Here is a 17,881-nt window from a genome sequence, read left to right on the forward strand (position 1 = left end):
ACACACACACACACACACACACACACTACTCAGGGATCCAGCGTGCCCGCACATACCACACACACACTATTAGTGTATTAGTGATGGCTTTCTTAATACCATTCCAAGTGTAGTCGATTTATTAGGATAGTGTTTTAAAAATTATAAAATTCCTCCTATATAGACAATCAGTGTAAAGTTTGGAAGACATTCAGGCAAGTTACCTTACCGCTGTACTACATTTCCTTCAAAATTTTAAGCTTATAACACAGGCACCCACTTTCTTAGTCTGTTTTTTCCCTGGGGTATTATAATTTTGGTATAAACAAATAGGAATATACGAAACAACAATACGCAGGTACTTAATCTGAGAACATTTTGTTTGCAGGACTTGGAAAAGACAAATTTATGAATTTGAAAGTGATTGCAGACCATTTCCTCTGGGCTATAGGCATTGCAGGCGGATTCTTTACCGTCTCAGCACCACCAGGGAAATCCACTTAGCATAGTTAAGTTTGGAGCGGCGCGCTTCCTAGAAAACCAGCTTTCACTCAGGTGCCGTAAGCCTCCAGAGCTCTAGATGCCGCTGTGGCTCTATCGTGGGGACGGGTATGCGTCTCTATGGTTTTAAGTTGGGGGCGGAGAAGCTGGGAAATGATGGCTGTTGAAGAGGAAGAAGTCAAGGAGGTCTTGCAGAAATTGCAGGTGGGGGTCATAGATTAAAATACATATCTGCTTTTGTTACTTGGGAAGAAGTAGAGAGCCCAGTTTATGCACTGCCTGCGAATTTCTTGACACATACCCGACGCTACTTGTGTCTCCGTGGTTACTATAACAACTCCCGAAGGTGCAGCCGCCACGGGCTAGAGGAGCCCCCCGGGGCCAAGCGACAGGCGCAGCCAGTTTGTTGGGATCCCGTGGTGCTGACCCGACCGCAGTCAATTTCAGTCCTGTAGGGAAGACGATTTATTGCTCCTAACTTTATTCCTGTACATTGTTGCGAGGTTGTATTCCCCCCTCCCCTCATTCACCCATAACAAATAGTATACACGTGTGTTTGGCAGATCTGCAGGCGCTATTACCTATTGCTTGTAGTTTTGATAAGACCATTTCTTCAGTACTTTCATGCTTTCAAATTGGCAACAATCACAGTAATGGCTTGCACCGCGTGAATTCTGGTTACTCTCCTTAGAATTTAACAGTTTTGATTTTTTTGTGTACTCCACAATTCCAGTTTGGGGTCTAATGCAGAAGGCTCCAGACTGCACTCAGTTCACAGTTGACTGTAGTAACTGGGACAGTCTTGTACTTGGTAGATAGGAGCTAATTAATTGCTTGACTCTTTTCTTTTAATAATCCAAGATTTTTCTTAAATCTCAGAAACTGAGTTTTTTGTATTCTAAGGCAGCCTAAAATGTAAATGTTGGACTTATGACAGGTTTGTAACTTTCTTAAAGGCTTCTACAGCAAAAGTTTAAACATTGATGAGATTTCTTTGTTTCTTTAGTAGATTAGACTAATAACACTTTTTAGAGTGTGAGCTTGACCTCACATCCAGTTGTCTTGGATGTAGTTCTTTTCCCTAGTGTGACTGTCTGAAATCAGAGATTCTCAAATCTAGCACTGTATTACAAACATTGTGTATGTATATTTGTATATGTATAGAAAAAACCTGAAAAGGTAAACTAAGCCATGGTTATCTCTGGGGTTATTGGGATGGTCATGAGGAATTTTTTACTCTGCTTATTTTACATGTACCTATTTGAATTTTAACAACATATATATATTGATTTTTGCCAGGACAAAAGTTACTAAAAATGTTCACTGTAGCAAAACAAACCAACAAAGCCAAACAATTTCTTGTATGTTTTCTATTACAAATAGAAGCAAACAATAAGACCTTCTCTGCTGCTAAGTCGCTTCAGTCATGTCCGACTCTGTGCGACCCCATAGACGGCAGCCCACCAGGGTCCTCCGTCCATGGGATTTTCCAGGCAAGAGTGATGGAGTGGGGTACCACTGCCTTCTCCAAGACCTTCTCTGTAATTCTTAATATGTGGCTATTGCTGACTGCATGATGAAAGGAAATGGGTTGTAATATTTGCTGAGATCTGTCTTTTCCTGCTCTTATTTGTGGTAGATGCCCTAAGCAGCGAAGTAGAGGATACTGGGGTATCTTGGGGGTGGGTGGGGAAGGTGCAAGGATGGAATGGGAGAATGGAGTAGAGAGAGGAAAAGAATGGTGATGTTGCTATTCATGGGAATGGTGGTAAACTTTTATTTCATTGTTATAGACATTTTAGATTAGAAGGAATATATAAAGGATTTTTCTCAAAGTGTATTTTACAGGTCATTTTTATTAAAGTCATGCAGGGTGCTTGTTAAAATGCAGAATTTTGAGTTCTGCTAAAACCACTAACATCAGAATCTCTGTGGGCTGGGTCCTGGAAATAATACAATAAAACTTGAAAAGCACTGTTACAGAAGGAGATAATCTAATTTCATCATTCTGGGTAGAATTTTAACTTCAAATAAGTACTGTGAAGAAAAGTAGGAGTGTGATTTAACAGTAGGGTGGAGGAGGAAGGAGTTACTTTAGTTTGGGTAGTCAGGGAAAGCCTCTCTGAGAAATTGGTGTTTGAACTGAGACCTAAATAATGAAGAGGAATGAGCCACGCAAAGGTCTGGAGAAAGAATGTCCAGGCAGAGGGAACAGCATGTGTGTAGGCAGGATTGAGAGTGGATTTGAGGACCTGGATGAAAGCCAGTGTGGCTTGAATAGTGTAGGAGAGTGATACGAAGTGAAATTTGTGGCAGGATGAATGGTGGGAGGTCAGATCTCACAGTCTTCTAGGTCATAATAAGGACCTGAATTTTATTCTGTCTGCAGTGGGAAACTATCTGAGTGTTTGTGACATGACCTACATTTTTGTAAGGCCATCCAGCTATAGTGAGGAGAATGGGAAAGAGTAGAAGCAGAATGACCCGTTAAGAAGCTGTTGAAATAGTTCAGGCAAGTAATGATGCTGATTTAGTTGAGGGTACTCATAGTGACATGGAGACTGGTGGATGGATTTGGGGTGTGAGGCAGAGGTAGTTGGTAAGACTTGGTGGGATTGGATTATACCTTTCTACTGCTGTTTTGTTTTAGGAAAGAATAGATAATGGAAAAGCTTTGATTGATGTCCCAGGAAGACTCAAACAGAGATATTTAAAGAGGAAGGAGAACATTTACTTGGAAAGAATGCAAGCAAGCCAAAGGATGACTTGACAAAAACAACAAACAAAACCCACAAATATCTAAAGAAACAAAACTGCAAAAATACAAAATTTATCAAGCTTAAATTGGCCTGTTTGTCATAGAGAATGGCTCTCCCATGTTTGTCATACTCACAAATGTCACATATTTTCAGATATCGGCATAGGAAAAATCAGAAGTAAGGGATTTTTATTATTAGGAAGTCCAGTTTTAAGGGTAAATTTCAAAATTTTATACTTTAGGGACCAGTACTAGATGGGATGATCTTATTAACTTTGTTTTATCTCAAGGTGCAAAGCATTTCCTCTCTCCTGACTAAGGTATATGAAGTGCTTAATCATGTTGGAAGCTCTGCTGGGTCTAAGAGGAGAGTGTCAATCATGGTACAGGTTGACTTGGGACAGTGTGAGAGTGGGCTGAACAACTTTCCTTCCCTATCTGCAACCTGCCTCTTGTGTCATTCCTGGGTGAGGTAGAGGATCAGCATTTCCAGGCCAAAAGTTGGTATGGCTAGCCAGTCTCAAAGTTTACTTGTCTGGTATCCTCTCCACTTAACGGAGACTATTCTTATAATGGTCTCATTCTTATATTCCTAGGAACTGGTGGATCAGCTGTATTCATTTCGAGAGTGCTATTTCGAGACACATAGTGTGGACGATGCTGGGAGGAAGCAACAAGATGTGCGGGAAGAGATGGAGAAGACCCTGCAGCAGATGGAGGAAGTAGTGGGTATGAGTCCCAAAAGAACACACAACCCGCTGTTCCTTATTGAAATGTGATGGAGCTTTGCTGTCTCTGTAGACTCTTTGGTATCCTGTTTGTGGTTGCTACAAGTTAGTACAACAGAACATTTCTTCTAAGGGTGCCTGTGTAGGATGGCAGCCTTTCCGTTCCCTAAACTCCATTTCCAAATGCTGTGAAATGAAAAAGACCATACTTATTGCTTGATTACTGTTTCAGTAATCTTCCTAACTGACCTTTCTGCCTCTTAATTTCTTTTACTTTCAAATCTACTTAAATAACGACCATGGCCATAATCTTTCTAAATAATTGCTTCATGAATTTAATCTCATCTCTTGTCTGCCTCTTTGCTCAAGTATCTTCAAAGATTCCTACTCTTGACTGGTTGAGGTCTAAACCAGTCCTTTGTTATTCAAGTCTTCATTGTCTGACTTTTTCCCCCCTACCCTTATCTCTGACTACCTACTCACAGAGGAGCCTTTTGTTTCATTCAGGTTGAACCATCTATCCTCCCATGGACATGCCACATGTATTTCTCCTTTCTGCTTCTTTGTCTTTGTTTACTTCATTTTTCTTCCTGGAATGTCTTGTCTTTTCTCCTTTTCACTTTGTAAAGTCCATTCATTGGGTGTATGTCGTATGCTCTTTTTCATTGTGTTTTAATTTTCCATGGACAGACATTGTCCTCTCCACTAGATTGTAAGCCCCTCAAAGGTAGGGATAATGCTTTCTTTGTTACCTTGTTTTCTAACATAATATTCTGTATGTGGTAGGTTTTCAATAAATTATTTGTTCATGAAGATTTTCCTTAATTATTTGATTGCTAGAACTGGCATAGGGTGATTCTGTACCCTGGTCTCACCTGTAAAACTGTCTGGATTTCCTTTATCTTTTCCCTTCCTCCTAGGTTCTGTCCAGGGCAATGCACAGGTTCTGATGCTGACTGGGAAAGCACTGAATGTGACTCCTGACTATAGCCCCAAGGCTGAGGAGCTTCTGTCTAAGGCTGTGAAGCTGGAGCCCAAGCTGGTAGAAGCCTGGAACCAGCTGGGTGAGGTGTACTGGAAGAAAGGGGATGTTGCAGCTGCCCACACCTGCTTCTCAGGAGCTCTCACCCATGTGAGCTGCCCACTGTACCCTCAGAAAACACAGATGGGGAGGATGGGATTTCTCTGGTTTTGTGAGTTTCCCTAGGCCATGAATACCAGAGTAGAACTGCATGGGAACTAGGAGAACAGAATCAGAAGAGGGGAGAAAGGATAGGGGAGCAGACTTGGATGAGGAAGAAGATGATGGGACCAGGTTCAGAGGTAGATGAGAAGTGTAGAAAAGTAACCAAGTTGATCCTTGTAGATGGGCGTCTTAGATACAGATGGCAGTAAGAATTAAGATGAAAAGTTAGAAGCCTGGAATAAAATAGATCTGCAAAGGAGAAATAGAACCATGCAGGTTAAGTATATGACTTCTCCATTTGCAGTGCAAGAACAAAATCTCCCTTCAAAACCTGTCAATGGTGCTTCGCCAGCTGCGGACTGACTCCGGAGATGAACATTCTCGCCACGTCATGGACAGTGTCCGACAGGCTAAGTTGGCTGTGCAGATGGACATCCTTGATGGCCGCTCCTGGTGTGAGTGCTTTCAAAAGATCTCCAGCAGGTTTCTAGAGCAGTGGTTCTCAACTGTGGCTGCACACCAGGATCATCTGGAGCCCATCTGTTGAGTCTGACTCTTAAGTGTGAAGCCAGGGCATCTTTGCTTTGAAGGAGCCCAGAAGGTATTTTGATGAACCACTATTCTAGTACCTCTTGGACCTTTTCATTGAAGAGAGGAGGCTTATGTTTCCCTATAAGCAAAGCGGGGCTTTTGTGCAGTCTCCTGTTGTTTCCTTTGGGTTCGTGTTTGCCTCTTTATCCCAGAGGAATTTTGGGTATACCCTGAGTATAGTGTCATCACTGGTTTGTTTCAGATGTGGGGCCTTTCATATAGACTTTTGAGGGTGACCAAAATAGTTATACTTAGCACTTGGGCTCTGAGATGATCCATCACCGTGTTTCTCAGTTTTTTTCTCTGCCCTTCCACCCCAACTTAGGAGGCACAGGATGGCTAGAGTTGGTTGGAGTTGGATATTTCCCTTCTTGCATATGGAAGGCTAGAGTTAGCTGGAGTTGGTTATTTCCCTTCCTTAGGTCAGTTACCTTCTGATAATACCTTAGCAGGTTAGGCTCTGGTTAACTAGTTTCTCCTGGGGGTACTTGTTAAGAATGGAGTGTTCAGGAGTTCCCTGGTGGCCTAGTGGTTAGGATCCCAGGTTTTTACTGCTGTAGCCCAGGTTCAGTCCCTAGTTGGGGAATTGAGATCCCTCAAGCCATGTAGTGTGGCCAAAAAACCCCACGCAAACAACAAAAACAAGAATGGTGTGCTTTGGCATATTTCAAAAAAGTTTCTTTGTCCCCTCCCTCTGCTAGAAGTATGAGGGTATTCTTCGATATTTGCTATGGGAATCTGGTTGAGTTCTTGGAGGGAAATCTTACAATATTGTTGGGGGTCCCTTATGACTGGTACCCCTGGAGTTTTTAACTCCCAGGTTTGTCCACGGTGAGGCTCCAGAATTCATCAATTTCAGTTCAGGTTTTCCTACCCCAGCACTGTTGCTGTGGTAGCTCCTGAGTTTCTGCTAAGTGATAACTCCCTGTGTTCAGCTCTGTCTGTCTAATTTTGGAGCAGTGGTTTACCCCTATTGTCTCCTTTATTATGCACCCAAGAGGAGTTGGAGAAGGAAATGGCAGCCTACTCCAGTGTTCTTGCCTGGAGAATCCCGGGAACGGGGGAGCCTGGTGGGCTGCCGTCTATGGGGTCTCACAGAGTCGGACACGACTGAAGCTACTTAGCAGCAGAGGAGTTGTGGATCTTTTAGTCTGTTCAGCTTTTTACTTGTTAGGATGGAGTGGTGACTTTAAGCTCCTTACATGCATAACCAGAAACCTGTGTTTCTCTTTTAGATATTCTGGGGAATGCCTACCTTTCTCTTTACTTCAATACTGGCCAGAACCCTAAGATCTCCCAGCAAGCCCTCAGTGCTTATGCCCAAGCAGTAAGTATTTATGTTCACCCAGGCTGGATATGTAGAGGCAGCAACAGGAGCAAAAATGTTGTTCAGTCTTCTTTGTGGCGTTTTAGCGAGCAGCATGGGGAGTGTTTGCTGGCATCTGATGGGTATGGTTTTGTGGAGCCAGTCCTGCAGAGGTGAGGTATTTCTTCCTATAACTTGAGTATTAGCCATCGTTTGCAGTGTGTGCCTCAGTGCGAGGTAGCTGTTTGAGCTGTCTAGAGTTCTTATGTAGGCATGTGCAACCAGATCACAGAGCCCATCCCAATATGTTCATCTTTTTGAATGGGGAAAATGTATATGTTAAAAATAATGTTTATTAATATATATATACACATTAAAAAGATTAAAACTCTGCTACTTAAGTATAAATTAAGCAGTATCCCCAGGTTAACCATTAAATAGTATGAATCTGGATTTCCCACAGGCTAAAATAGAAAATAGCAGGGAGTCCATTCTACATTATATCCTAGGGATTAATTCACTGGAGCTTATGCTTTGCCTTAGGTTTTCAGGCTGTTTATATTAATATCCACTTGTAGGGCGGTTTCCTTCAGGCTTTGAGTGCATGACTGCTCATTGTTAACAAAGTTTACATTGGCCTCCTGAGTACTTTTTATTTAGACTTCGTATTCACCTGCTTTTGTTTTCTCTTGACATACAGACTCACTTTTTAACTTATTTATTTTGCTCTGAGTGGCAGAATAAGGAATATAGCTACCTTATATTCATGTTTGCAGTTTAGGGACTGTTCTTTTTTCTTTCTTTTTTTTACCATCCCACAGAAACTTTATTTTTCACAAAACTGAATTCTGAAACATAGATAACCATTTTTAATAAGCACAGTCAAATTTTTAATCACAGAATGTCTCCAAGAATTATAGCTTTAAAATACACAACCAATTTTTGTATTTCAAAAATATCTAACTCAAATAAGTTAGTTTCTTAAAAAGTACACTTCTCATACTGTTTGTTTGGCTTTACCCTGGTGCACTCTGGTGCAGCCGTGCCCAGAAGCCGTGGGGACGGATGTGTGTACTGTGCTCTTCTGTTGCTCTGTGCTGATGACTGCAGCTCACCCGGTAGGACTCGCACCCGTGACAGAGGAACATGCAGTAATAAGATGGCTTTTTAAAAAATGACAGAGACGACTTCCTCACACACTGTGCTTCTCACTGTAGCCTTAACAGTGGCATTTAACTCAACCCAACCTGTGTAGTCAGCAGGTTTGGTTTTACTCAATCAGGGAACTTTCTAGGCAGAAGTATTTTGTTTTACTCTGATTTCTTAATCTGGTAACTGCTTACATTTTAAGGTATAATGTGATGTACTCCTTTAAAATTTTATATTTGGCTTCTGCTAAATAATTGCTTTTAACTCTTAATTTCTTCATCAGACCTGCATTTTTTTAAACATATTTGAACCAGTCATTTAAATAGTTTTAATTCCTATTGTTTGTGCTTTTGCAGTGTGCCTGGCAGTGAATAGAATTAAAAAAAATAAAGTAATCATAGCCACGAAAATAGCTGCAGATACGTTTGTCTATACTGCTGCGTGGTTTCTGGCTATCTATTTAAATTAGCAAATCAGAATTTGGCTTTCTCTGTGTGTTTTAAGGGGGTTTAGATGTAGCAACGTGATTCCATTTGTGTCTGAAGCTGGACTCATGGGCAGAGGAAATGTGTTAAATCAGCATCATTTGTTTTCTAGATTTTCTTCATTTGTATTAGCATCTCATTAATTAAAATTTTTTATCAGATATTAGTCACATATTACTTCTATCTTTATACTATTACGTGGGTAAATTATAATCTGTTTTAAAGTTCCATGCACATACAAAGCCCTTACATCCTTGAGGTTTCAGGGACTGTGTAATATGTTCTACACAAGCATTTACTGTATTATAGTGTGGGTATAGGAAACAATTTGACAAGCAGAAACTTAAATTTTTCCAAGGAGACAAGGTTTAGGACATGTTGTGTATGGCCGTCCTTAAGACTGAGACAAGAGCCACTGATGGTCTTCTTATTCCACTATAGGAGAAAGTTGACAGGACAGCTTCCAGCAATCCTGATCTTCATCTGAACAGGGCAACGGTAAAAATAAAAAGAAATTATCATTTATACTGGGGAGTGATCATCTGAAAGTCAAATACATAAGCTATCTAGGTCTTAGCCTGTGAGGATAACAGTATTCGTAGGGACAAAGTTGGGTACTAACTGCTAGAGGAAAGCTAAATTATTTCTGGGAAAAACTTGCTTAGTTTGACTAAAGTATCTGGAGGGAAAGGAAAGGGGGCTGAGTTGGTGGGAGGGTGAATAGAGGATGAGGGGCACAGTTTACAAGACTTTCCTAAAATGTTCATTATAAAAATAAAAATAGAATCACCCAATATATGCAACTTAACTGTTTGAGAGTTTGGAAGTTAGCTTCTTTGAAATGATTTCACCTTTTAGGTTGTGATCACCTTGGCCAGGAAAAAAGGATATAAGGTATTAACCAGCTCTTCACGCAGTTTATTTGTAGAACAGGAAAAAAACCGGGAATGTTTGTAGAGTAGGAAAACAGTTTGGAACAGGAGAACAGTTTATTTCTCAAAATTCCTAGCCCACTGTGCTAGCCCACTTCTGCATAGTTTGTGTTAAACATACTTTAATTGGGAGGGTTTGTTACTTCTTGTGCAGTTACATAAATATGAGGAGAATTATGGTGAGGCCCTGGAGGGCTTCTCTCGGGCTGCAGCACTGGACCCTGCCTGGCCAGAGCCCTGGCAACGAGAGCAACAGCTCCTGGATTTCCTGACTAGATTAACCAGCTTCCTTGAGAGCAAGGTAAAGATGTCTGAAGACTGAATCCTACTTTTATACGGTCAATAAAATAGTAGGCCTCGGTAGTACTGACCCTGCAGAAGTGGGTAGGTGGTGGGGAGGACTGGACTCTCAAGGAGAGTGATTAGTTTCCAGCTTCTTACCTGTTTCCTTTTCCTTTGCAGGGAAAGGTAAAGACCAAAAAGTTACAGAGCATGCTGGGAAACTTGCGCCCAGCCCACCTGGGCCCTTGTGGTGATGGGCGCTATCAGTCAGCCTCGGGGCAGAAGGTGACTCTGGAGCGCAAGCCCCTGAGTGCTCTGCAGCCTGGTGTAAATAGTGGAGCTGTGGTCCTGGGAAAGGTGGTGTTCAGCCTTACCACGGAGGAGAAAGTCCCCTTGTGAGTTTCTCTCGCCTTTTCTCTTTTTCATCCTTTTAAACTAGTTGCTCTCATTTCCTGGCCTTTCTCTGAAACTTGAAGATAATTGTTAGTGGTCAGAGATCAGTGAGTTCTCTTTCCCTTCTGTGACTGTCCCAAGAGACATTGTATTGTCTAAGTAATGTCTGACAGTCTCTCTGTAGATTCTGTTACCACCCAGTTTTTCCCTGAGTTTGGTGTTCTGTCGACTCTTACATCTGAAGCTGAAATTTGACAGCTACATTTTTTTTATAAGATAGGAAATCTTTTTATAAGATGGAAACCTTAAAATTCTCCTACCTCTTTGTGTTTTCATGATCATAGAAATAGAAGGAGAAAGAATTCTAAATCCTGTTTGGACTTAGGTATGCCTAAGCAGTTCTGGAAGGTGAGCTTTGAGTTTGAGTTTAAGGCCTGTTGGAGAGATTCTCTCAGATGTTATTCAACAAATATTCATTGAGCATCTGCTATATGTGTTGTGGGAGTTAAAAAAAAAATGTAACACATCCAAGTGAACGGTTCTTATAGCTGAGCAGAGGGAATGAGTTAAGAATATTCATTTAGAAAATTTTAACTTTTGAAAAATGAGGGTTCAGTCAGTGCCATCATTCCTTGGTCCTTTGCTCAATTCCCAATCCCTGATTGACTGGTTTCCTTTTTCTATTTTCTGCTGAAACTTTTTTGTTTCTGGAATCACCAGTGTTTGATCCAGTAGCTTCTATTACATGGCTACACAGCATTCTGACTTCTCTGTTACTATTGCCTTTCAAATTCATTCTGCTTCAATCAAACTAAAATACAGTTCCTACTGTATACCTGATTTTCCTCCATGGCATTTTCGTGGTGTATGTGTTTGAAGAATTGAAGAACAGGAAGATAGTTGAGAAAAGTTTAGTTACTAGAGCAGACCTTAGAGTTAAGAGGAATGAGGAAAAAGTATAAACAAAGGTAGGTTTAGGGGCCCCAGAACAAATATTTTGCTACTCTTTGGTTTCTCTTTTTCTGCCTAATTTCTAAATGTTAAGTTCGAGGTAGACTCTGTTTTTGTTTCTTTCCTTTCTCTGCTGCTAAGTAACTTCAGTCGTGTCCAACTCTGTGCGACCCCATAGACGGCAGCCCACCAGGCTCCCCAGTCCCTGGGATTCTCCAGGCAACAACACTGGAGTGGGTACAGGATGGCAAATAGATGCCACCTTTGATCACTTGGCAGTGGCTGCATGACTTAACTGTTTAGAGGATTCTGAGGCTTTTTCACCAAGAGAGGATGCTGTGCTTGATTGCAGTGTCTGCTGTGAGTTCGAGTATGCCAAGTGGGCGTGAGCACTGATGCCTCACCGTCTCATTTGTAGGTCGTCTCTTTTGGTGATGTCATGTAAACCCAAGGCTTTGGCTGCCTCCTCTATGCTCACAGGTCTAACTCCAGCCCAAGCCTCAATTCCAAGTTTTGGATTCCTATATTCAGCTGCCTCTGGGCTTTGATAAAATCTCTAACTCATTATGTTCAAAATTACTTATGTCATCTTTCTCTGTCAATTTGCTTCACCTCCCTGAATTCTTTGTCAATCAATGGTATCACCTCTAGTCAGTCACTTAAGACTTCTAAGTTCTAACTTCCCCCTTCTCTTGCCTTGAAGCATTCGCCAAGATCAATAGATATACCTTTTAGTCCCTACTTCTTTGTGTCTACTAATTTAATTCAGCCCCAGCACTTCCCCAGACAAGTCTCCTTATTCCCTGTTTTTCCTCCAGTATTCCACAGTGTGAAGAAATTTGCCCCAGATACAGATTTGACCATTGCTGTTTCTTATTTAAAATCTCTTACTGATTATGTAACTTTTGGGATGAAGTTTTAACTCCTTAGTTTAATACACAAAACCCTTAATGATTTTTTCCCTGTCTACTGTCTTCCGTCATTTTTCCTCTTGTACATTTTATTCCAACCTTAGGATTATTTTGTAGGTTTCAGAACAGCTATTTTCATGCCTCTGTGTCTTTACACACAGTTATTGTACCTGGATAATCTTTTTGCTGCTTCTTGATATAGATTACATTTTTCCCCCCAAAATTCTATTATAAAATTTTCAAACATACAGCAAAATTGAAAGAATTTTACAGTGAATATTTGTGTACTTATATTCTACTATTCATATTTTATTATACTTAGTTTATCACATATCTGTCTATTCCCTTATTCATTTGTTGATCTCTTATTTTTGGTGCATTTCAAAGTAATTACAGACATTAGTATGTATTCAGCATGCAGTCATTAACTAGAGTTCAGTATTTGTTTATAGTTTTCTTCTTTTTTATGTAAAATTTACATACAATGAAATGTGAAAATCTTAGTGTACATTCCTAAGTTTTGACAAATGGATAGTCTCATATAACCCAGATGCCTATAGAGAACAATACCACCACCTCAGGAAGTTTTCTCATGTCCGTTTCTTATCAAGCCCTATTCCCTTCCCTGTAGAGGTTTTTTATTTCCACTGAGGATTAATTTTCCTGTTTTAACCCAAGTAGTTTTTCATTTCTTAAGATTCAGTTTGAGGGTCTCATCTAAACGGAAGCCTTCCTGGCTTTCCATTGATTTAGACATTCTCCTCTGGGCCCCCACAGCCCAACCTTTGGCTTCATTGAATTCAGCACAAGGAAAGAGCTATTCTGGAACCTTTTGCAGTTGTATTGTAAGTGATGGTTTAATTTTCGGACATCCACTAGACTAATAAAGTCACTCATAGCTGGATTGATGTCGTACTGCTAAGCACAGTGGCTGACACCGGATAGGTAATCAGTGAAAGTTTGTGGAATTAAGTAAATTGACAGTGATGGTTAGAGAGTTTGATATTGTGACAGTTAAATTGGTAGAGCAGGAATACTGTTCTGCTGTAACATTTTGAGCTAATTCATTATTAATATTTGTTGAAGGCTTCAGTGTGCATGTTTCCCAGGTTCTTGGGAAAGTGAGAGATTGATGAGTCTTACGGACGTTTTTTAAAGATACATATCTAAGACAAATGAGCCCTCAGGCATACACAGTGAATGATGGTACCTGCCATAGGATTTCTAAGGAAGTAACTATGAAAGCATTGTTTATTTTGCTGGTATTATTAAAATCACTGTTTCTGATTTTCTTTGCTGCTCACTTCTTTTTTTTTTCCCCTTGTCTCTCTTAACCCATCTTAACCTGGCAGTACATTTGGCCTGGTAGATTCAGATGGACCTTGCTATGCAGTTATGGTGTATAATATGGTGCAGAGCTGGGGAGTACTCATTGGGGACTCTGTAGCCATCCCTGAGCCTAACCTTCGTCTTCACCGAATTCAGCACAAGGGAAAGGTGAGTGATGGCTAGGATTCTTTCTCAGCTCATAGGCTCTCAAAGTGGGACCAAGTTTACCTCTTATAAAAAATATATATGTAAGGTAATGCATATATATGTGTGTATGTGTTGTATGATATCCTATATCTACACACACATATATAATTATTTTTTACTAAAAGCTAGATTATTATTATTTTTTTGGTTTTTCTTTATTAAAAACTGCTGGTAAACAAAGAGAATTTAAAAAATGGACTGAACAGAGCAAAGAAAAATACATATGATATCACATGTGGAATCTAAAAAAACTGAACGTGTGAAAACAGTAGATGGTGGAATTGGGGAGGTTTTGTTTAAGGATACAAACTTGCAACCAGTAGATAAATAAGTCCTGGAGACCTAATGCACAGCATAGTGATTATAGACAACAATGTGGAATTATAAACTTCAAAGTTGCCAAGAAACTAGATCTTAATTGTTCCCATCATAAAAAAGAAATGGTAATTATGAGATGTGATAGAAGTGTTAGCTAATACAGTGGTGGTAATCACATTGCAGTATATAAATATATCAAATTAACGCATTGTATTGTATACCTTCAACTTATATAATGTTATATGCCAATTATTTCAATAAAAATAAAATTTTAAGAATAGACTGAAATACTCTCATTCACATGCTATTGCTGTTAACAGTTTGGTATGTAAACCTATAGTCTCTTCTTTTCATAAAAATATACACACATTGTATGTATATTTTAAATTATGAGTGGCATATTATATGCAGATGTTTGTGAACATTTCCTTTGGTTTTCCATATTCTACAACTTTGCTTTGAGTTAAGACAGAGGAGCTGATGATGAGGATAGTAAAAATTTACTGAACACTTAACTGACTCTAGACACTGTGTTTAGAGTTTTACTGCCTGCACTGGCTCATTTAATCCTCAGAGCAGGTGTTTAACCACTTTTTCAAACCATTTAGATCTAGGGTCAGCAAGTTATGACTGATTGACCAAATCTGGCTCATTGCCTGTTTCTATATGACTTGTGAGCCCAAAATGGTTTCAATATGTTTAAATAAAAACAACGGAAAGAATAATAATTTATGGTATGTGAAAATTACAGGAAATTAAAATTTCAGTGTGTTTGTAATTAAATTCTTTTAAAACAAAGTATGCTCATTTGTTTACTGTTATCTGTGGCTACTTTGGGGTTTTCCCAAGTGGCTCAGTGGTAAAGAACCTGCCTGCCAATGCAGGAGGTGGAGGAGTTTCAGTTTGATCCCTGAGTTTGGAAGAGTCCCTTGAGGAGGGCATGGCAACCCACTCCAGTATTCTTGCCAGGGAAATCCCATGGACAGAGGAGCCTGGTGGGCTACAGTCCATGGGGTCACAGAGTCAGACATGACTGGGCATGCATGTGGCTGCTTTTACACTATAGTGTCAATGTTGAACGGTTTTGGGACAGAGACCATATGACCCACAAAGCCTAAAATATTTACTTTTTGACTTTTTACAAAAAAATTTGCTGATCCCAGATCTAGATTATTTAGAGTTTTTTTTTTTTTAATTCTAAAAGTACCGTAGTAAATATTTTTATCTTCCCATATCCATGATTATTACATAAGTTTAATTAATTGACTAAAGAAATAAAGTGAGTTTCTAAGGTAAAATCTTAGTTTCAAAGCTTATGCAGTCTATGACTTTTGATATATACTGCCAAACTAGTTTTTGGAAGGTTCTACCAGTTAATACCAACAGTGAATGTAGTTGTATTTCTTTGCAATTCTGTGTAGAAATCTTTGAACTATTTGCTGATTTTTTGTGAAAAGGATAGTATCAGTATTCTTTGGCTTTGGTTTCTTGATTATTGGTGAGGTTGAAAATTATATTAATATGTTTATTGACTATAATCCTTTATAAATTTTTTTTGGGGGGGTCACTTACTCATGTTCCTGTTAGGATGTTTCAAAAAATTGTTTTATGAGAATCTCTTTACTTTGACTTAAAAAGAACCTCCTTTACATTCCAAGTGGAACAGTATATTTTGGATAAAGAATTTTTAGCAACATGTTTACAACTCAAAGTACATTTGAACTGATAAAGTGAGCTGATATCTTCTGTTATTAGGAGAATGTTTAAAATCTACCTTCTGTTAATTCCTCCTTATAAAAAAGGAGAAGTCAATCTATATTTGGCAGATTAATTTATAGCCTAACAAACACTTGATCTAAGAGTTCCTCAGACTTTCCATTGGCTCTGGATTGCCCACTGGGTGTATTTAGTTATAATTGTTGATAAACACTGCGGGAAGGGCAGATTTTGTAGAGCCAGTGGGACTCTTTTTGTTGGGCATTGCCAGGATCCTGTCCTTTTTGAATTAGAGAATTGTCCCCCCCCCCCCTTTTTTTTTTTAATTTTTATTGGAGTATAGTTGATTTACAAGTTATATATGTACATACATCCACTTGTCCCTTTCTTGTAATAACAGTACTGGCAGTCTACCTGCCCCAGATATTCCTTGTGAAGATTGAAAACTTTGGGAAAATTGCATTCCCTATGTAAGCTCAGGTTTGTTTAATGTGAGATGGAGGTAAGGGGTGTATCTACTGAAGAAGGTAGAAAGGAGGGGAAGAAAGTCAATATGGTATATCCCTGTGCAGGAGTTTCTTCCATCCTAGGATCTGTAATTAGTTTCTGTATATTTGTCTTTTCCAGGACTATTCCTTTTCCAGTGTTCGTGTGGAGACACCTCTCCTGCTGGTGGTGAATGGGAAGCCTCAGGGCTCCAGCAGCCAGGCTGCTGCCACGGTGGCATCGAGGCCACAGTGTGAATGACCCTGCTTGGATTGCATGCTGAAGAGAGAGTGGAGGCAAGGAGATAAGCTCAAGGGCACTCGGCAGCTCCATCAGCCACTTCTAGTTACGCAACTGGAATTGGGGGGATGTTTTAGATGACAGCTTTCCTTCCTTTGCCCTGTAAGACACTTGTGTCTTGTATTACGTTTCAGCTCTCTCTGGGGCCACACATGTTCATGGGATATCTCTCCTGCCTCTTTGCTTGCTCTTCTGTGTTTTGGCAAAGAGTGTGGAATTGGTAGAAGGGTTGGGACCTTGTCACAGGATAGAGTCCCCAAGGTTCCCCTTCTTGCCTCCTTCCTGAGCCTCATGTGTATATATCATTTCTGTATTTATTGCTAAGGGAGGGGGCTTAATTTTTTAATGACTTAGTTTTTAAGCAATTTTTATTTTATTTTTATTTTAAAATTTAGGTTCTTCCCCTTCTTTGGGGCTGGAAAAAAATTAAATTTGTTTGGAAAAAAAAATACTGTGTAGTTTGGCTTGTTTCATTCTCTCCAGGCTTGAATTCTTGGTTTTAGGATCACTTCAATCCATTGGTGCAATACCCCTCTTCAATCCATTGGCGCAATACCCCTCCCCCACTTTTTTCTTTATTCAAAATAGTTTATTTTTCTTTCAGTTAAAAGAAATCTGGCAATAGGCAGCTCGGGGCAGGAATGGCAGTTCCATGAAGTCACTGTGAACCAACTTTCTTCCGTTTCCCTTTTCTGTCATCCTCAGGAGTGGTCCTTATCATGTCCAACATGACAGCAGTACTGTTCTAACAGTGGCATTAGGCTGAAAGACAAGTCAGAGTTAGATACTCAGTTCCTTTAGGCTCTAGTGATATATTTTGTAATAGTGTTGCTTAATATTCTTGCAGGAAAATAGGGAAATAGGAGGGAGGATTATTAACCAGCTGAATGGTTACATCCAGAGAGTTCATTAATGGATACAGATTAATTTGGAAGACTTCTAGTGCTGTGCCTCAGGTCTTTGTCCTTGCTCCTTGAATATCATTGATGACCCATTCAGTTTATGAAGAATGTAAAATATGGAGAAGTCCTTAGAGAATGGATGATAGAATAAACGTCAGTCTATCTTAAGAAGTTAGAAGGGCTGAATCTAAAATAAAAATTGAAGTCCATTCTTTTGGTCTAAAAAGGGCAATTTTCTAAGGTATATCTTCGACATCATGTACGAAAAATTACTCAGAATTTTAATAGATAAAATAAAGTCAGTAGAAGTAACTAGTATGATATAGTTGCAAAACACTTTTTTAAGGTTATACTAATGAGAATATAGTGTACATTCTCTGCTAGCCAGGGAGAGTTTTTAATACATTGTCTGGCAGACCGCATGTGGAGCCTTGTATCCGGTTTTGATTGTTGATTGTGAGGTATATAGTC

At 39.7% G+C, this 17,881-nt stretch overlaps 1 protein-coding gene across 1 annotated transcript; it reads left to right on the forward strand.

Moving 5' to 3' along the window:
* The first annotated feature begins 577 nt into the window (after positions 1-577).
* Positions 578-16,960, forward strand: TTC5 (tetratricopeptide repeat domain 5). The gene is made up of 10 exons (XM_061430628.1): positions 578-684; positions 3,835-3,967; positions 4,887-5,098; positions 5,457-5,607; positions 6,979-7,070; positions 9,125-9,181; positions 9,770-9,916; positions 10,078-10,292; positions 13,505-13,649; positions 16,350-16,960. Exons 1-10 carry the CDS (start codon positions 601-603, stop codon positions 16,467-16,469), a joined length of 1,356 nt encoding a protein of 451 aa, XP_061286612.1. The 5' UTR covers positions 578-600; the 3' UTR covers positions 16,470-16,960.
* The last annotated feature ends 921 nt before the right edge of the window (positions 16,961-17,881 follow it).

This window comes from Bos javanicus, chromosome 10, assembly GCF_032452875.1.
Source record: "Bos javanicus breed banteng chromosome 10, ARS-OSU_banteng_1.0, whole genome shotgun sequence".
Lineage (NCBI taxonomy): Eukaryota > Metazoa > Chordata > Mammalia > Artiodactyla > Bovidae > Bos > Bos javanicus.